Below are 21,521 nucleotides of genomic sequence, written 5' to 3'. Positions count from 1 at the left end.
GTCATCATGTGACCACACTTGGCCCAGATGAGGGCCACAGCGTGACGGCTGAGTGGACTCCATCCACTGACCGGCAGCATGGCAGGCAGGTGGAGGCTGCAGAGAAGGGCCTGGAAGCACAGCTCACTTGTTGTTTTTTTGAGTTTTCACACGCACACACAAAAAAAAGATTTGAATGTGAAATTAAATGTGCACAATGAAATCAAAGTAGAATGAAGCATGGAGAATAAAGCATCTTACTGCTGGGGGAGAAGGTGGGACTTTGATCTGATGGGCAGAAATATGAGATTTAAAAACCACTGATAGACTGTTTCTTTCCTCTGTAATACGTTTTTAATTCAAGTTTGACTAATTATTTATCACAACCCTTTCAAGTGTGTGAATGGAACATCAAACACTAAACACTTATGCACACTTCCAGAGGCAGACAGGTGAGTAGGATAGGACCCGGAAGGCCAACAAAGTACAACAGGGTCTTCATTTGAAAATAATTTTATAAATAATTTTTTTACTCTTGCTTTTATAGCCTATTTGAGCCTGTATTGATACATAGTTACATTTATTGACTCTATTTATTTCATATGGTCGTGCTGTGATTTTTGATTCTTGTTTGTCACATGTTTCCATGACGTCATCTCCGTGTGTGATCTGATTGGCCCACACGGGAGCTACCTTTTTTTTTCTCCTCCTCTCTCCTCTTGTATCTCTCCTTTTCCTCCCCCCTCTTACTGCCCAGTCATCCTGTTATGTCTGTCTTATTGTATGTATTGTATACTGTATGTACTGACGGGGTAATTTAGTGACAATGATGATTGACTGATTGATTGATTGATTGATTGATGTGGCCCACTGAATATATATATTTAAGATGCTGCCCCTGTTCACACCGTAATACTACCTGATGAAGCTGTCCGAGACAGAAAGGTCATAACTCCTATTCAACTATATGCAAGTGAAGACAGTGTTAGTGTGCGGGAGTTTTCCTCTGTTGTAACTGTGCGGATGTAAAATCTTGAAACAATTATGTGTTATTAAAGGTCCAGTGCGTAATAGTTGGCAAGGTTAAAGCAGAAGTAAGCGATCCGGTCGGTTTGGCTAATGCTGCGTTCCAGCCAGACTTTTGAAACCGTAAATTACAGCTTCAAGTCACGACTTACGACTTTGTAGCGTTCCAGGCAACCTACTCGTGATTTTCCAACCTGTTTTACCTGTGAAAGTCACTATAACGGCCACTCGTAACTTCCGACCCGTGAACTCGTACCAGATCGAACTGGTACGACTTCACAGGTCGGAAATACACAAGTTACGGGTTGCCTTGAACGCACCATAACGTCTTGTCAGCCGATGGAGTTAGCAGCCCCCGCCCTCGTCATGGATCTATTGGTCCTCGTCCCTACGTCACCACATTCAGGCGCATCCCTTGGCTGCACACACAGCCCTTCATGCCGTTCTCTCTCCTCATTGGATAAAACTTGTAGGATACAAGAAAAGTTTTCTCCTCGGCTCAGAGCAGAGCAGAGTGACTGACAGACCCGTGTTTCGGTCCAAACACTCTATGTAAGTGATTGCTGTCGGAAGATATAACTATTTAAGACTTATATTAACACACAAATATCGCTTACTTCTGCTTTAATATTGGCAAAAATCTGAATTTACTACCCATGAATATATTTGTATAAGTGTATAATCGCTATAAAATAAAATTTGTTTGGTATTCATAGCCTTATAATTCTTCTTTTATATATACATACCGTCTTGCTTTAGAGAGTGTCGCCATCTTGCGCCGCCATGTTTGTACGGCAGCCCGAACGGAAAATCCAGCCAGTCAGAGAGCAGGTTTCAAGAGTTTCGATGCATAAATAAAGCAACAAAGAAGAAGGCTGAAGGAAAGAAGAAGGAGTAAGAAACAACAGACATATGGTAATGGTTTAGATCTTTACCTCGTTGCTCCATGCTCCTGAAATACTCCCAAGGCCACCGTCACTTTGCCAACGGGAGGGGCAAACTAGAATGTGAATGCTAGATATCACGGTGTTCCCTCATTTTACACACTGGACCTTTAAGCTTTCATATGGTCTTCGTCAGTGACTGGCTCGAGCTCATTGGTCATTACACATCCAACCACAATGCTATCCCATCCGTTTTCTGCTTGTTATCAGAGGTCAGGTCACAGTGCCATCAGGTCAAGTAAAGCAGTCCAGCAGACGTCCCCTCTCCCCAGAAACCTTTTGGTGCTCCCCCCGGCGGGGATCCCGAGGCGTTCCCTGGCCAGCTGGGATAAATAATCTTTCCAGCATGTTCTGGATTTTACCTCAAAGCCTCCTAATGACGGAACGTGCCTGGAAAACCTCCAACGGCACCCGGTAGGCGTCCCGAACAGATGCTCCAACCACCTTGACTGTCTCTTTTGGAAGCAAAATGAGCCTAAATTTGACCTGGGAGGGCAGCTAGCTGGCAAATCTGAAGAAATGACATGGAGCCACCTCTCTGTGAGGCCACCACGTGCAGGGATAGACATTTGGTTTGGGGCGCAAAGCCAAGCAGCAGGCTGGGTCAGGGTAGGGGCCAAATCAGCTCCAAGAATCTTATCAAACAAGATGAAATATCTGGATATTTTAAATAACAGACATTTTTCAAAAAACTACTTGAATTTTAATTCAGTTCTCTAGGGTTAATTCAAAGTTAAAAGCACATTTTGTCTATTCTTTTTTGTAGCGAAGCTGCATATTCTGACATGGAAGGTTAGTGAACAAGGTGAAGATGTCGTTTTTCATTTCATGGGGACTTTAACTGGGAAAGAAAGTTCTTACATAAGCCGCAGTCACACGGCCACATTTTAAAGGTTCAGGTTAGGCTTATTTTCATATTTGCCAGCCTGTGTGCTGCGGCAGATAGCTCATTAATTAAGTCGGAGAGTCACAGTGGATCAGTAAACACGTGGTGGATGAGGATTCCTGTGCATTCCTCTGCCAGCTTTTTCTCTCTGCAGTGCTGCGGGCGCGAGAGTGAAGGGAGCAGCGCAGGTGTCAAACTGCTCGTCTTTCTTCAGCACACATCCTAATCCCCCACCACCACTGACATCATTTACATATCAAGGTTGCAAGATATACAGGAGTGGACGTGACATACCACTCTGTGCTGAAAGAGAGGGGAAAGGGACTTAATTGAACTCTGGCTTCACCACTCATTTGCATGAAGGTTTTCATGCAGAGTGACACTGTCTTCAGCTGCACTGCAAAAACCCCAAATCTTTCCAAGAATATTTGTCATATTTCTTGTCAAAATGTCTAATTTATACTCAATACTAACCTCTTTCCACTTAAAATAAGACTCATCACCTAAAAATTTACTTGTTTTTAGATAATTTTCACTTGTTTCAAACAAATTTTCACTTAAAATAAGTAGACAAGTCTGCCAGTGAAAACAAGTGTTTTGTGCTTGTAATAAGAAAGAAAAACTTGCTCTACTATCAGATTTTTCTACTTATTTCAAGTGAAAATATGCTTGAAAGAAGTAAAAAAGTGTCTAAAAATGAGCTACTTTTAATGTGATGAGTCTTATTTTAAGTAGAATGAGATTGTTTCGACCAGAAATGAGACAAATGTTCTTGGTAAGAGTTTGAGTTTTTGCAGTGTGAGCTCTGGGGAATCTCTCTCTGTGCGACTGAATGAACTCACTGTGGTAACTTTCCAGGGCCGGCGAAGGAAGTGCACGGCACAGACAGTCTGATGGGTGATCGTTGGGCAGATCACAATCAGAGGCACAGGTAGGCTACAATATGCAGCCAGATAATAAGGCAGTGTCGCTATTTTTGATAAGAAACCTCATTTAAAGTGTTCTGATGTCCTCGGCTGAGAGAGGTCGGCTCGCTGCTGCTGCTGCTGCTTCTTTGTGCCGTGCTGTGTTCCTCGTGACAAACACACTCTGTGGCGGCTCATAACACAGTTTACAGCAACAGAGGGACTCAAAGACATGGAGGCCCGTTGTTAATAAGCCAACCCACACTTGAACATGAAGTTGAGCTGACTTCTATGTCTCCCGTGGCTGTGGAGAAGCTTCATCATGTCTCGGTTAAATAAATCGCTGATGACAGTGTCAGGGTTATACAGTAACTGTTAGAAATACAAGGACATCTACCACATCCATTTCTATAAATTAATATAATTACAACAGTTCCTTTATAGTTTGAGTGACTAACTCAAAGTGCTAACAATTTTGTTACAGTAGTTGCTGTTGGCTGCTCGGAAAACTGGAAACAAGCCTGACCCACTGTGCTACATTTAGCTCTGTTAAAGAGGCTATTTGTAGGTTTTCTCTGTGGCCAAACATGGTTCTTCCACAGTATCACGTGGTGGCGAGCGTCGCTTGATGAGAGCTTCAACCTTTGTCACATTTACAAGACAAGTGATGATTCTCCTTCTAGGGAGCTTCATCTTCAGGAGATTGGAGGCTACAGAAAGTGATGAGATGGGCCATGGCTAGCTGGTTAGCATGCTAACTTAAGTGGAAGAAAAGATGCAAGGCATTTAGTTAGTTAGTTGAGTTAAAGAGATAGTTCAACATTTTGGCAAATTTGCCTATTGCCATAATCCCTATAGACGGCCTTCACAGCTTGTAAACAGTGTTATGTATTTCAGGGGGCGGGGCTTAGCTGGAGGCAAAACATCTCAAACGCACTAGCTTGAAAACGCTGGTTAGCATATTTTAACGGACAATTTTTTCAAGAATGGACAAGGAAAACGCATATTTCAGTAAATATGTACACCCACCCTCTGAGACCGTGAGTGCTTTAAAAAGTTGACTCCATACCGTCATATGTAGCCTACCTATCGTAAATTCTCAAATAAAACAGTCTCAAACAGACACCGGTCGGGTCTATTTCTATTTTCTGCTAGTTCTTGTGAATGTACCAAACCTCTGAAAGCCCACAATTGCCTGTTTGAGCTGTTTCTATGCTTCAGTCCTGCCATAGTTCTCAAAGACCCGACCCGACCCGACCCGCAGGTGTTGAAGCCTGGACCCGATGCGGCCCTGAACTCACGTCACGAGCATTAGCTAATTCTCGGCCAGACCACGGCAACAAAAAAAGAAAGAAAGAAAAAAGAAGCCCATGGTCCAACGGGACCCGAGTTATTAGCCTAAATGTTTTCAACCTGAACCCAGTACATCCGGTCATGTTGTTCGGTCCGGCCCGTTGAGAACTCGGACTGACACAAGGAAAGAGCCGGGGGCTAGGCTAAGTCTGTGGGCGGAGTACATTTACAAGAAGTTTAATCAGTGCTTGTAAATGAATGCTGCTCTGAATCCAACTCTTTTCTTCTATTCTTACTCTTTTAAACAGAACCTATTATACTGTATATTTTTCCATCTTTGCTGAGCATAACATTTGTTCAAAATTAATTGTTTTGCCTCCAGCGAACGTTGTGATATAGGCCATGAAGAGGTCTATAGTCAAAGGAGGTTCATCACCTTTAATTATGGGTGCATGTTGTTTTGAGATCCGTGGGGCAGTGATGCAGGCTGCTCAGTCAACACAATGGAGGTGAATGGTACAGGTTCACCATGCTATGAAATAATTATTTCATAGCATGGTGAATGTGCAGGGAACAACTTGTCCATGAGAGTGTTTGAATGGTCAGTGGGCTGCACTTCATACACAGCACCTCTCTAGTCTACTGACCACTCCGAATGCTTTACGATGGCAGCTGCATCCCCCATCCTCACACACTCAGACGGTACTTTTCCACCGCACACTCACACCCCAGTGATACATCTGGGACAGTCTGGGGTTCAGTGTTTTACTCAAGGACACTTCCACACGTCCACCAGGGGAGCTGGAAGTTGTTCAGTCTTGTTTGTTTGTTTGTTTCAGGGTCCCACTCACTTTACTTTCTCTCATTCTGGTCGTCAACACTGATACGAGACCTGCAGGTTACCTACTGGAGTAAAACTAAAGTTTTCAGGTAAAGTACAAACATGTGCAGGTGTAGGAAGTGAGAAAACAGTCGGTCTGTGCTGGATCCAACAGTGAGAGGAAAGTGTAAACAGTCAAGTGTATTAAAGCAAATCTAATGTTTATTATGCTTGTCAAGCAGGTCACTCAGCGATGTTCCACATCAAAAACACCAAGCGCAGCTGCTGAATCCCTGGATGAAGTGCTTTCTTGTGTTTTCGCTCTGAAGTCTGGATTCGTCACTTCCCCTGCACTGAGGCGTCCGCGGCCGAGCCCGGGATTTAATTAGAGAGAATAAGATGAATCTTCGCTCTGATAAGTGAGGATGGGACACTCTTATTTGTAGCCCTGCTTTGTACCTCAGGCTGATAAGATGGGAGTTACCTTTACTGAGGGAGGATGATGCTGCGAGGGTCAGAAAACAATACGCAGGAGATGGGATTTGCATTTGAGAAGCGAGTTTGAACAGACTGTGCCGTGCTGTGTGTGTCGGCCCGAACACTTCAGACAATCCACTTTAATTGTTGCATGCATGAGTCTACCCACTTAGAGCTGATGTTAATTTTTTAAGAACCGAATGACTTTTCAAAGCCAGCATGCACGTACGCACTCATACACTCTGTTCCTAATCAAATAAATAAATAGATTAACAGACTAATAAGCGCCGAGGGCACGACTTTGGAATTGTTTGTGTTGCGTGCATAGCTGATGAACTTTGTGGATTCACTAATGTATTATTCACATATGTAAACTAACATGTTTACTACGACCGGAAAAGCTGTTAGCCACTTCAGATGTGACCTTCACGAGCGAACAACACCAGACTGAAAAAAAAAAAAAAAGACGATTGTCATTTCTGCTGTGTTCACTGGAAACACAGGATTCTTTGCATTTCAGGACTCGGTGACATTTCAGGAGAATTCACAGTTTGCATCGACCACATAATGAATTTCCATGTCCCAATTTATGCTGTCACTTTATACGCTAAAAGTCAACATAAAGATATTAAAGGGCCTTTTAGCTCCCAGACTGCCTTTCTTTAGGCTCTATTAATAGTGTGGTACGTCTGGAATCACAGTGGTGAGGTCAGAGGGCACACTTCCAATGGCGACCCCGATGTTAAAGTTTGCAGCTGTTTGAATCAACTGCTGTGCATCAGCAGATAGTGTAGTGCAGCTCAGTCTCTCTCCTTATATAAACAGAACTGAGATCAGTATTAGTCTGAAGTGTTTCCCCTTAGAATCATTGTTTATGGATTCTGAAATATGTGAATGTCAGACTGCAGGTTCCCAAAATGCTGAGGTGATAAAAGTCGGTGGAAAATGAGGATAATCATCCAGCTATTATGATTGGAAAGAGACTAATACAAAGAGCAGGGATAGAGTCAGAATGAACAGAAGTGGTCTTCTTTTAACTTTTATTTATAACAAACACATGTCACACATAATGATAGGCTAATCTAACACACTCAGGTTTAGAGCTACGCTGGTGCAGTGGCACAGAGGCAAAGAAAACATCTGGCTGATCACACCCGGTGTTCTAGTGAAGCTTGTTTCAGACATCGGCTTTACTCACATCAGGTCCTCTAATCACTTCCTCTAATTCTCTTTACATTGACATTATACATTATGTTTTGATATAAAAGAATCAACTGAATCAATGGCACTGTGATTGAAGAAGACAGACAATTAAAGAAAAGAGAAAAGTGTGATGATGGTGTTAGCGCCAGGCTACACCGCACAGTCGCTGTGGAGTCATGCAGTAGTTATCTTTAGCTTTAGCTAGTTTAGCTATCGGCTAACTGCTTCTAGCCAATAAAAGCAGACAAACACTAGTGATGAGTTATCAGTGAACAAAGGTTCATTCAGGAGAACTCGCTGCTCTAAACTCTGGAAAAATGGACGGTACGCTACAGACTTTTAACCCCTTAATACCCACTGGCCTGTCCAGGGTGCGGCGGGCCCACCATTAAAGGGATAGTTCAACGCTTTGGCAAATTCGCCCATTGCCATAATCCCTATAGTCTTAGGAGTAGGTTCATTACCTTTAATTATCGGTGCAAACTATTTTTAGATCGGTGGGGAAGAGACGTGAGCTCTGCACGGCATGCGGTACTTTCGCCTTTTCCTCATCAAACTCATTAAATAGGACAATCCAACAATTCCAAAACAGTCTGGTGGACAAGTTGTGACCTGCACATTCACCACGCTATGAGATAATCATGTAACATTATGAGAAAGAGTTGTTTTCGAGGCAAATGCGTAGCTGGAACTACATTCCAGACACGGCTGCTGGGCAGAGTGACTTTAAAAGCGCAAGTAGTTCTGAGTATTTGCTTCATGTGTCATAATGTTACATATTATTTATACGTTATTATTTCATAGTGTGGTGAATGTGCAGGTCACAACTTGTCCACAAGAGTGATTTGGAGCTGCTGGATTGTGTATTTAGTTTGATGAGGGAAACGCGAAAGTACCTTGCGCCTCCGTCTCTGCCCCGCCGATCTAAAAACAGCTTGCACCGACAATTAAAGGAAATTAACCTACTGTCCTAAGACTTTAAGGATTATGGCAATAGGTGCATTTACCAAAATGTTGAACTATCCCTTTAATTAGAAGCAACAAATCCAGAGTTAACAAGAGTTAAGGGGTTAACACTCACTGTGACTGTTTCCTTCAAACACCAGCATTGTGTGTGTGCTCGGTTTGCTGCTGCTCACAGGTGTAAAGTTTGGTGTCAAAAAGAAACTCGATGCAAAATTGACTTAGCCTCCTGAAGTGAGTCCAGCGCTTGTTGTGACTCGTCTGAGATGAAGTGATTTCAGTCTAAATGTCAGTGTTAACAGATGCTGCTGATGCCCAGCGCTTCACCTGCGCTCAGACAGGAGGGCTCACTTTCTAATTTCACGGCTCAACTAATCTGTTTAATACGTCACTTGTACCTTTAGCCGGCTAACAACAAACCGAGCCACGTCGTCGTGTGTCTGCGTGAGTTCGTGTTCAGCTCAGACTTTTAAGTATTAGAACCTTTTCTTCTGTCCTTTTCCTTCACTTTCTCTCCTCCTCTCTCTCTCTCATCTCTGCACGATTATGAAATAAAGCTCAGACGGAAAAGAAAAAAAGGGGCTACCCGCTGGCTTGGCGGGCAGGCGGGCAGGCGGATCCCTGGTCCGGCTTCATCATCCAATATCTCAGCTTATTGTATCTCACTTAACCAAGTCATACACAACTCGGATTAGAATAATGGTCATCTTAAGCCATGTCATGTTATGTCATGGTATGTTATGTTATGTTATGTCATGCATGGACACGTGCATACACACACATACACACTCACGCACCCACCCACATACACACACACACACGTAATGAGTCTCTTGTCATCTTGTTTGTCTATCACTGTCACTGTCTTGTCTTGTTATCTGCACGTAAAGAAAAAAAAGAAATAAAGCTCAGACAGAGTTGTGCATCTTCTCCGTCGGTTCACATTATCTAACATTCACTTCAGTGTTTTTCTGACCACGCCCCTAACACACCTGTAAAATAAATGTGTGCAACCTTTAAACAAAGAATTCAAATCCTCAGTAGATAATCTCCTCTACTGCACACACACTGACCTCTCACAAAATCATATTTACATGTGATTGGCTTCATAAGGCTAATGTATATACAGGCATTGACAGTGTCTCTCAGGGCCCCTAGGCCCCGGCCTGCAGCGGAGCGTCCCGGGCTTTGATGTGGACGCTGGGCAGAGTGAACCAGGCCAGAGGAAGCTCTCGTCCAGCGCTGTCGTCCTGGAACTTGATGTTAAGGTAGAAGTCTCCGGTGTAGAGGAAGAGCAGAGCGCCCTCGCACACCGCCTTCTCTTTGGGTTTGACCTGGTGACGGGGAGAGAGACAGAGCACAGACGGAATCATTAGCAGCCACCTTTCAATATTTTCATAATGAAGCCGGAGCGGAGCCGGCAGGGGAGCAGGTCTGGTGAAAAGGTCTCCTCTTCACCACCAGACTGAAGCAGCTTTAATATTAACAAATATAAGGGCTTCATTCAAACGTTCAATCTGCATTTTCCACCATCAGCTCTTTGTCCCGCCGTCATCCATGTCTTTTTTAATCGCCTGCAGCCTGTCCAACATCAGGAGGGTTTTTTCTCCTGTCTGGGGTCCCTTCTCTGCTGAGACTTCCTTTTCATTTCAAGCTTTTCTGCCGTGACCTTTAGAGGAGCCCACCGCGGCTTCAGCCTATTCTGCTTTTTTAAAATGTTTTTCAAGTTTGCAGCTGGTTTCTTTTCATTTCACATCCGGATTTTCAGTGAGTGGAGACCTGTCTGAGTTATGTCCAGTCTGCCTCTATTGTTCCCAAAGGTACACTGTGTTCATGTATACAATGTTACAGTCTGCCCTGCAATTCACAACATACATAGTTTTAGAGAAAATTGAAAGAGAGTGATAATGTATGATAAATATTAGGGATGGGAGAAAAAATCGAATCACATAAATATCGCAATATCTTTTTTGACGATTTTTAAATAGATTTTCTTTTTTTTCTTTTTTTTTTAATATTGTGCAATGTGCATTTGTTAGCCTTTTTTACACACAGAGAGTACAGGTTTTGAAAAGGGTTTAAGTTCACTTTATAATGGAGTATTTGTGTGCAGATAAATGTTAAAAATGCAGACTAAAAATCGAGAGAATCGGCAATATCGTAGAATCGCAATTTAAATCGAATCGCCATCCAAAGAATCGAATCGGGAGAAAAGCATATCGTCGCAGCCCTAATAAATATATATTATCAAGTATTTTTAATTGTTCCATACCTCTCGTTTCTGATTTTAATCGTGTCTGATTTTTCTCTTAGTCTTTTGTTTATTTTGTTTCTGGTTTCTGTAGCACTTTGAGATTACTTTATGAAAAGTGCTTTACAAATAAAATGTATTATTATTATTATTTAAAGGGATACTACACCCAAAATCGATAATTCACCAATCATCTACTGTCCGGCTGGCAACGGATTTTCATTTAATGCCGGTGGATGGTGCTCACTTTAGAATGGTCCAAAACACACACTATGAAACACCCAGATACCTCCATACTGCTGGTCTGTACTGACCCAAGTGTCCTGAAGCTAAAAATTAATGTGATCTCTGTTTTTATCCTTGTTGTAGCAGTAGCTCCCAGTGGCTGTTGATGTTTGTGCGCATGCGCCAGATTTGTTGCGAGATGTTCGTTCGTCGTTGTAAATTATTGGATGTATGATGTAACCACGGGAGAACATCTCGAAGCAAATCTTGCTTTCATAGTGTGTGTTTTGGACGATTCAAAAGTGAACTCTATCCACTGCCATTATATGAAAATCCGTTGCCAGCCGGACCCCCGCTGGAACTCCTCAAGAGTTTTGATGACTCTGAAAGTTCTCCAAACCCTTCCTTAGCATAACCGTGAGTAGAACATTGGTGAATTATTGATTTTGGTATTTGAGCATACCACCACGTTTTTTGGATTTAATTTTCATAAACATAGGGTCACGAATAATAGTGAATATACATAGTTTGCTTTTACTGGAATCACTTCAACAGAACACGGCCGAGTGCTAATGACACAGTCTTTCACCTACTGAGGATTATAGGTAAAGTCAGACTGCAGCTTCAACCACTATTAACACTGGTGCTAATGCTGTGGCCACACTTTATGATTCCCTTATAAAGCATAACACACAGCTGAGAGATGGCAGGAGTGATTATGAATTAGTTTGTCAACAAGTATCATTCACCTGTGTACTATAGTATATTAATATTCTAATATGTCCTTGATGTTTCATCTATTAGTCTGTTTTTAGGTGTTTTTGATGTCGAGTTGTGAGCGTCCTCCTCATGTTTCTCTGTATGGAGCAGCCCCCTCCTGTCTCACCTGTTCTATTTGTTTCTAAGTGACAACGTTTAATAAAGACATTGACCTATGTAAATGTATTTATAGCTGCATACAACTACAGTGTTATGTGTTATAAACTGTTGATTAAATGTGTAAACACAGCTTATAAATGCTGAATGTAGCACTAAAGGTAAAATGTTCCCACAGTTCCAGTATTTTGTCCCAGTTTACTGTGGGTTTACTTCCACTGGTGTTTCCACAGTCAGTACAATTATTACACATATTAAATATTTAATATCCAATGTTGGAAACTTGAGCTGGAAACATAAGACAAATGCAGCAGCAGCACAGAGCTGCTCATCAGCTGTGAGCAAAACAAGCTGCATTGTTAGTTTTTGAATCTGTCTCAATGACAACACACAAAGCATTCTGGGTAAAACCAATGTGCTACATCTGTCTTAAAACTTCTGGCTCATTAACAGTGTGTTGAGTGTGACCTGTGCTGCTGGGTGCCGCAGCATAAACAACTGTACTCCTTCAGTCTAATCCTGTGACGACCCGGAGCGCTGCGGTTACATAACGTGACGTAACCGCGTGAAATGTCTTTCCTTTACTTTTTGGCGGGGAGGGAATAACACCCCCCCCCCCCCCCCCCCCCCACCCGAGTTTCCCCACTCCCCGTGCAGCACTGACCGTGTCGATGTAGAAGGTGTTGGAGCCGATGAAGGTGACGGCGTCCTCCAGGTCGTAGTTCTGGACTCCGTTCTGGTAGTCCTGGTAGGGCACCACGGTCAGAGCCAGGGGCCCCACCGGGTTCTTGCTCAGGTTGGTCAGCTTCACCTCCAGGGCCAGCGCCTCGCCCACGCCGCAGTCGGCCACCACGTCGCAGTCGCACGGCTTCCCGTTCACCAGCACATCTGTAAAGATAAGACACGGGGCGGATTAGCAGGAGAGGATGGACAAGTGGGGGTGGGGGGATTTGTTTAAAGGGATTTTTCAACATTTTAGCAAAATTCACCCATTGCTATAATCCCTACAGTCATAGCAGTAGAGCCGTTACCTTTAATTGTCAGTGCAAGCTGTTTTTCGATCGGCGGAGCAGAGCCGTGAGCTGCTCATCTACATAATGTAATGCTATGGAGGCATATGGTATTTCTGGCTTTCCCTCATCAAATACACAATCCAACAACTCCAAAATGCTCTGGTGGACAAGTTGTGACCTGCACATTCACCACGCTATAATATATAATATAATAACAGAATGTTGGAGTTGTTTTTGAGGCAAATGCGTTACCAAAACTACATTTCAGACACGGCTGCTCGGCGGAGTGATTTCAAAAGCAAGTAGTTCCGAGTATCTGCTTCATGTGTCGTAATTTTACATAATTATATGTCATTACTTTATAGCGTGGTGAATGTGCAGGTCACAACGAGAGTGTTTTGGAGTTGTTGGATTGTGTATTCATTTGATGAGGGAAACGTGGAAATACAGTGCAGCTCGCGTCTCTGCCCCGCCGATCGAACAACAGCTTGCACCTACAATTAAAGGTAATGAACCTACTCCTAAAACTAGAGGGATTATCACAATAGGTGAATTTGCCAAAATGTTGAGATATCCCTTTAAAAGTGGAGCTGTGAGGATTCAGACATGTGCTTGCTTCCCTCCCTCCCTCCCGGGCTCCACTTCGTTAGTATTCATCGAGACGCGAGCCGCCCATTAATAGCCTATCATACTGTTTCTGGTGCAGGATCAATAGGCTTTGTTTGTCCTAAAATACATTGTATTGACATTGGTGGAGAGCGTCGGAGCCGTGGCTATTACACTGGACTCCCTCCTGTTAATCTCATGCATGACTAATTTCTGTCAAGAAAGGGGCGAATGAGATTGTTGGAACAAGTCTACCGTGCGCACACATGCACAAACACACACACACAGCTTCCTGGAGTATACTTGGTTTTACACCCCCCCCCCCTCCCCCACTTTTTCTCTCTTCCTTGTCACAACCAACCACCAAACACTGAGTGAGTTCAATTCAATTCCACTAATGTGTGGCCAGTCGCTCCTGATGTGGCCTCTATTTGGCTAAGGTGCAGAGGGAGACACAGTGATTTGTTTTGAACAACGAGCTCAGTGAACTGGGCTCGGCGCGCTGCTGGCAGCCACCGAGGGCCAGACCCACTCCAAACATGGGGGGGGTGGGGGTGTGGGGGGGATTCAGTTCAGGGGCACACCCGAAGAGATCACCCGAGTAATGACTCCTCCGAGAGTAACGGTGGCACACACACAACACACACACAACACACACACATACGCTTTCTAGTGTGGGGCCGGCGGCTGTGATAAACACTGTGAGTCAGAGCGGCTGAGCCTGCGTGACAGTGACAGCCTGATGAAAGAGCCGAGGCTGCGTTCACCGCCGCTGGTGTGCTGATCTGCTGCGTACAGCGAGGGCTGAGGGTCGACGGGGAGGAGGTAGGAAGACAGACAGACAGACAGAGAGGGGGGGAGAGGGGTTGGGGTGTGTGTGACTGAGGCCGTACCCCGGGGAGGCTGCAGCTACAGGAGGGTGACATTCAGCTCCACGTCTGTATTAAAAACACACTTCACTCAACACAGACAACCTGCAGCTCTCACGAAAAGGAAAAAGGCCTCACAGGGAGGTTTGTTTCTCCTGGTCACGACTATACAGTACATGTATCTATATATACACACACACGCACACATGAAGTGTCAGTTTGCTCATGATAACCAGTAAACGTTAAAGGGATAGTTCACCCAAAATTCAAATTTCACTCATTATCTACTCACCCTCATGTGGACTAAGAGCTGTGAGAATTTTCAGAGTCCTCCGTTCCTTCTCTGAGTTACGGGGGGGTCCGCGCAGCAGTATTTGTCCATATAATGGTTGTCAATGGATACCAACTTTCTTCACACCAAAAACCATCCAAATCCCTCCATACTGCTCGTCTGTAATGTCCCTCTTGTATTGAAGCCCCGACATGAGAAATTGTTCTTGAACTGAGACACTGGGAGCTTCCGCTACAAACAAGCTTGAAATATAGACTTATTAAATTTTTTTCAGAACAATTTCTCATGTCGGGGCTTCAATACAAGAGGGACATTACAGACGAGCAGTATGGAGGTATTTGGATGGTTTTTGGTGTGAAGAAAGTTGGTATCCATTGACAACCATTATATGGACAAATACTGCGGCGCGGACCCCCCCGTAACTCAGAGAAGGAACGGAGGACTCTGAAAATACTCACAGCTCTTAGTCGATATGAGGGTGCAGATAATGAGTGAAATTTGAATTTTGGGTGAACTATCCCTTTAAGCTTTAATGACATTCTGTAGATTGTTTGTACACAGTGCTACACAATTATACAACTATAGACATTGTTACTGTTGATATTGGTGTCAGTTCAGCACTAGAACTGATCACTATAGTTTTGTTATTGAGCTTTTTGAAAAAATAAAATAAAAGTCTGCTTTGTGGTTTGACTAAACCAGACACAGACTGTGTTTGGGAGATTTGGCTTCTTTTGTTTAATGAACTGTGGAAACTGAGGTAAAGTACTGTGTTGAGATATTGTATTGAGCTGCTACAAAATGCATTCTAATTTTGTACTGTTCATTAGCCACTCATAATTATTCGGTGAAAATTGTGCCAGTATTGTAATGCAAACAACAACAACAACACTCTAAAGATCATAAGTCAAGAGGCGAATAAACGCACCTTGTAGAGAGAATTAAAAAGATGGCATCATTGAGCATGTACTGTATGCATGCTGTAGAAGCCTAAATGCTATTTCACTTCATTAATTAAAAGGTGATTTATGTTTATTCTGATAAAAAAGGGCTATTTACAGATTAAAATGTTGGCAGTTCATATTTACAGTAAGTAATAAGTTCATAGTTTAATTCATTACACTGAAAATGTGCGTGGATGATTTAGAATGTTTAAGATTTCATATACATTGTGGTCATAATATTTGGGAGTATGTTGTGGTTTACTGAGTGTGCATATTTCATTGCCTTTCTTTACGTCACTTTTTTTTTTTTCTTATCGTGTATTAATGTTTGTATTAACCAAACCAAGAGAATCCCATGGAGGTTTTTTTTTTTTTTTGATTACAATGAGGGAATGATTAAAGTGTCAAGCTAAGGCTTCATTAATTAGGAAAAGTATCTCTTTTTCACAAGTTCCCATTACTACTGTATCTTCATTACATGTTGTGAATTACATTTTTTTTAATGTAATTCACAGGTTTTGTAGTTTCATGCACTAAAATCAGCAGCAAAATGCTCGTGGTGAATAATCTTAAAGGGATAGTTCAACATTTTGGCAAATTGGCCCATTGCCATAATCCCTATAGATTTAGAAGTAGATTTGTTACCTTTAATTGTCGGCGCAAGCTATTTTTAGAACTGTGGAGCCTCCGTAGCTCGCAGCTCTGCTCCGCCGTTCTAAAAATAGCTTGCACCGACAATTAAAGGTAAACCTACTGCTATGACTATAGGGATAATGGGCCAATTTGCCAAAATGTTGAACAATCCCTTTATTTCTTTCCTTCTCTGTTCTGAACGACCGGCTTCAACATAATCCTGATGGGATGAATAATAAGCAGTTACAGCGTATGAGGGAGCAGAAAATTCTAAATGGAAACAGATCAACTCAGAGACGGGTAAATATCTTTCAACCTCTTTTGATCAAGTAAAGTACAAGAAGAGAAGAGAGAAGTGTAGCCTGTAGATTATGAACACCATGACAGTCAATGACCTGTTGATGTGGTCTGACCAGTCTCACAGTGTTATGACTGTGAGACTGTGTGTCTCCTTATCCAGTTATTGATCAATATTTTAATACAAGATCTAAATGAAGTCTCAGGAGCTGCCTTTTAAACATATTGTCAGATCTGACTGTCACTCTTCCATCCAGTGCTTCAGTTCACACAACAGAGGCTTCAAAGTCATAATCTAAACACCTGCTAATCTATGTTGTAAAGACTGTGCCGATAAAGTTGGGTAATTCAAACACCATTTAACCTTCTGGAGCTTTGAGTGTTTATGTAAACTATGCTTTTCCTGGAAAACCTGTGGTGATGCTGGATTAGGGCTCCGATGCACACACCAACATGTATAGTGTAGTATCTGCATGGCCGGTAGCTCTCAGCCTATAGTGACACCTTAGCAAGTAGTTATATTTAGTTTGTTCAAAGTCTTGTTGCTAGGAGATGTGCAAATTATAGGTAGCCTACATTGGCTCTAAAACTGGAAATAAATTCCTTCGCATTAAAAGGGAACAAAGAAGGATGGTTAGTCTGCACTCCCACACACAGGCAGCTCAGTCACACACACCTACAGCCTCAACATTTTGCTAAAGACTTTCTCATATGAGCATCGAAGCAATCAGCTGATTTAGATAAGCGACACGTACACAGAAAAACAAGCGGTAAGAGCCGAGCGAGGGAGAGGAGGCTCGCTGCAACTGTGCTCAAAAAAATGACTTGTTAGTATGAAGAAAAAAAAACAAACAGATTTAATCACAGTGGTGGAAGATTAGCACTGATGAGATGAGACACTAAATAAAATCTCCACATTTTAGACTAATCACCCTTTACTTAACCTTCAAAACAAATAACCGGGAGATAAAGGCTTGTGGTCGCGGGGCCTCCGGGGCCTCCGGGGGCTCTCGGCAAACATCTTTGCATCTCTCCAGAGAAGGACTTGAAAGGTCACAACAAAACACTGCTTTTAAAAAGCAGAGCTGAGTGGCGCGGCGCCGCTGTACGATGCTCTGGAACCACACGCCCCCCCCCCCCCCCCCCCCCCCCCCCCCGTTAAGTAGCTACGTCCAGGAAGACAGTTCCAGTTTCCCCAGAGGCTCAATATGCATAATGTGGCTTCCCTCGGGCTTTCAGAGGGAACCAGACCTTAATAAAATACTGCGGTTTTAAGCTTCAGTATTCTATTTGGATTTGACTACACCAAGTGATAGTATTAGATATATATTATACAAAATACATCACAAAGTTATCTTGTTTCAACATCAGACCAGTTAGATCAGGTTACTTGTTTAGGTTCTGCAGACACATATCAGCTTTAAAAGTCATTTGGCCACTTTTGCATCTAAGCCAAAATAATTTATCAAAATGTTAGATTTGGCATCACTATAGTAATATTTAAAAGATGTCTTTCAGATATTACGTGTACTGATTTCAATAGTTTACCTAGATTGCCCTGAATCCTCTGGGTCTAGGCTAAGACATTAAAGGAGACATATGATGCCGTCTTTCCACAAATTAAAATAGTTCCCAGATGTCTTAAAGACATGTCTGTGACATGCTTCGGTCAAAATCCCCCAAGGATCAAACATCACAGCTCTTTTCATCCTCTCTAAACAGCCCTGTTCACAACGGCTGCTTTCAGTGTCTGTCCCTTTAAATGCAAATGAACCACTGCTTGCCCCGCCCCTTCTACCAGTCCCAGGTATGGGTGGGGTTATGCAAATTTGAATCCTAGTTACATCACTGGAAGACAACTGAGGGAACAGCTCCTAAAACCACATAGATTTTAACCTAGGGAGTCTGAACATTACAGATTTGTTTGTCAATTCTCACATTTTGGAGGCCAGAAGGCAAGACAAACACCTAAATATGTTAAAGAGCCTTCAAAAAGTGATATTTTCATAATATGTCCCCTTGAAGATGATAAAAAATGTATAATGTCCTCTGCTCTATGGTCATCACTTGTCTCTTATTTATATTCCACAACTGCCGAGCTGTTTATTAGCTCGCTGCTAGCTGAGGTTATTACTCAGATTCTCCAGATTCTAAAGACAGAGAGACAACCTGCTGTGCATTTCTTCAAATACTAAAAATGATACTGTCTGCTATTTCTTTTTCACACAAAACCAGTCTTGCACAAAATGAACATTACATAACAACGGCTGAATAAAATGTGCCACTAGTGTTGCCAGCTGTACACCTTCAAATGCACTGGTGAGAATATTTGTAACTTCATTGTGTGGTTAGTTTGTCGGTTTTCTCCTCTATGTCCTCACATATGAAGTATTTTATCCAGTTTTCAAGCTGCTCTCCACTGGTTTCTGTTTCCTATATCAGACAACAACAAGGCTCACATATAACATGTAAACCAGCAGTCGCTTCCAAGCTGCTGCTAGACTTCTGATTTTATAACCACAAAGTTGTCTGACAACATGATACTGGGGACTTCTCTTGGTCCAAAAGCTTTCTGATTTGTCACTAGGTGCCATAGCGACAACGAAAAAAGTGTCGTTTGAGGTGAAAAGTTGCTAAATCTAAAACACTGCTGCTGACAGGTGCCGATAAAGCTGCTCAAACAATATTTGTTACACTTTGTGGTGATGCAATTCTCCATTAAAAGCTCAATCTGATAGCGGTAATGAAAAAAACAATTACTTCTTCAGCTGTAGAACTAGTTAAAGTCCTTGCTGCACTTTTCTTTTTTAAAAGGCACGACATTTTGGGAGGCTTTAACAAAGACATGAAAGTCACTTTCTCTCTTCCCAGCCTTGTGATGATATTAGCTGGAGGGAGGAGGAGAAAGGAGGGCGAGCTGGAAGAGAGGGGGGGGAAAAAGAAAATGAAGAGTTGCGTGAGCTGCAGAGAGGAGCAGTTTTTGGCCCGTTAAGAGGAATCGTCCTAATAAAACAGGCCACTAAACACGGAATAGGTAAATGTCAGCAGGAAGGAGGACGGAGGATTTAGAGGGAGAGATATCACTGCGACAAAGCACTAAGAGCTGAGTGAGCAACAGGTACATCACCGGGCGAGTGTGTGTGTGTGTGTGTGTGTGTGTGTGTGTGTGTGTGTGTGTGTGTGTGTGACTCAGGAGGGTCATTTTTAATGCACTGCTTTGCTGTGCAGCGACAGGTTCATTAATAAATTCAAAGAAATGAGAGAAATTGATCTGTTTATTAATTTCCCTGCCTGTGCTAACGCGCAGCTACATTACTTACAGCGCGTTACATAACCCCTGAGCACACACACACACACACACACACATATACAAACACACACACATATACAGCTCTGCCCAGATGCTGCTGCTGCTGCTGGAGTCTGCAGAGGCAAAGCGCTGCGGCAGGCGTCGCCACAGCAACCAGGAGAGAAACAGAGAGAGAGAGAGAGATGACACCTCCCTCCTGGATGAATATGAAAGCCACAGATCAAACTACTACTCAGAGATTAAACAAGCCTCTCCGCCCCTCGCCGCCCCCCCCCCCGTCACCCGTCACCCGTGAGGTGCAAGAGCAGGTGAAGATAAAGATGACGGCCCGACGCCTGCAGATTTTTTTTTTTTTTTTTACCCGTGTTTACATGATTACGCCGTGCGTCACGCCGGGTGTCTGCTCAGCTCATTAAGATTCACTCACAAACACTGAGCTGCTGCTGCTGGAGGAGGAGGAGGTGGTGGTGGTGGTGGTGTAAAGGGACAAATGAGATCCAGACACATTGAGATGTCATGTTCATCACAACTGGCTCTGCATGAAGCAGCGTGTGTGTGTGTGTGTGTGTGTGTGTGTGTGTGTGTGTGTGTGTGTGTGTGTGTGTGGCGGAGATGCTTTTAAACAAAGGGGGCGTCACTCTGCTGCTCAACTCATTACGTCAGACATTATTCTACGGTGCACGTGCGTGTGTGTGTTTGTGAGATTATAGAGTTAGAGTTTTCTTTGAAAAGGCATGTATGTTGTGTTTTTGGAGAAATGTTGTGTGCCCAACAAGTGCTGTTGCATAACTTACTGTGGCACATCAGGAGGTGAATGAAGTGCTTATATAATAAAAAAAAAAAGTAGAGGGTATAATTATACATTTTCTTTCGTTGTGAGCAAGTGTTAATTACATTATTTTAAGGAAGTCTGACAAACCTTTATTCTCAAAGAACTCAAAATGAGATCTGTCCTGAGAATAAAATTGAAATGAATGAAATAAATGATAAACATCAGCAGGAGACCAGACACTGGTGTGTTATGAAAGGTAAAGTGTGTTTTTGTGGATGGAGTCTGGCTGCTCCTTGTTAAACACAAAATTATCTTTTTCTTTTAACAAAGGATCTGTCCCTCCATTCAGATGTCATACACTTATAATAATAATCTGCACCAGTTTCAATGGACGATCTCTGACATGGATCAAACAGTGCATTTATTGTTAGGATTTGAGTCGTTGACGGTTATTCACAGTGAAAACATGCTGAGTAGAGTTCCTTTAAATGCCACGATAACGAGCTTCATCTGAAAATGAGATCATGTATTGTTTTCACTGAACTGACACCAGGTCAGCTCCACTGAGGTCAGAGGTCAGATGTTTTGTAGATTGGAGATGTTCAAGTCAACCACAGTCAATAAAATGTATATTAATCAATTTAAAGGTTAGACCAACCTGGGCTGTGGCCGTCTACGGCATTGTTCCGTCCAGACCTCCAACGCCCAGAGTTTTTAAAATAACATCAGCGTTTCTAAATGTCACCAGGTGTGAACATGTTAAGACGTGTTGCACTATGAGGACTGGAGGTCAACTGATAGCGGGTTTTTAATAAAAGGATATTTCAACATTTTGGCAAATTGGCCTATTGTCATAATCCCTATAGTCATAGAGGTAATTGTCGGTTTTGAGATGCACGGGCAGAGACACGAGCTGCTCAGCCAACACAATGGAGGT

General features: G+C 42.8%; 1 protein-coding gene across 2 annotated transcripts in view; it reads right to left on the bottom strand.

Annotated features, from left to right (window-relative positions):
• Positions 1-9,210: 9,210 nt before the first annotated feature.
• The window catches only part of trappc9 (trafficking protein particle complex subunit 9), a 319,927-nt gene continuing 307,616 nt past the window's right edge, over positions 9,211-21,521 (bottom strand). For both annotated transcript variants that reach the window (XM_083981671.1, XM_083981672.1), the window contains 2 exons: positions 12,513-12,736; positions 9,211-9,830 (listed from right to left, as the gene is read on the bottom strand). In XM_083981671.1, coding sequence (XP_083837797.1) covers positions 9,651-9,830; positions 12,513-12,736 — 404 coding nt within the window. In that variant the 3' untranslated portion in view covers positions 9,211-9,650. The remainder of the gene's footprint in view (positions 9,831-12,512; positions 12,737-21,521) is intronic.

This window comes from Trachurus trachurus (genome assembly GCF_905171665.1).
Source record: "Trachurus trachurus genome assembly, chromosome: 11".
In the NCBI taxonomy this organism is placed as follows: Eukaryota; Metazoa; Chordata; class Actinopteri; order Carangiformes; family Carangidae; genus Trachurus; species Trachurus trachurus.
The sequence above is the reverse complement of the archived record's forward strand: the minus strand, read 5'-3'. Positions and strand labels throughout refer to the sequence as shown.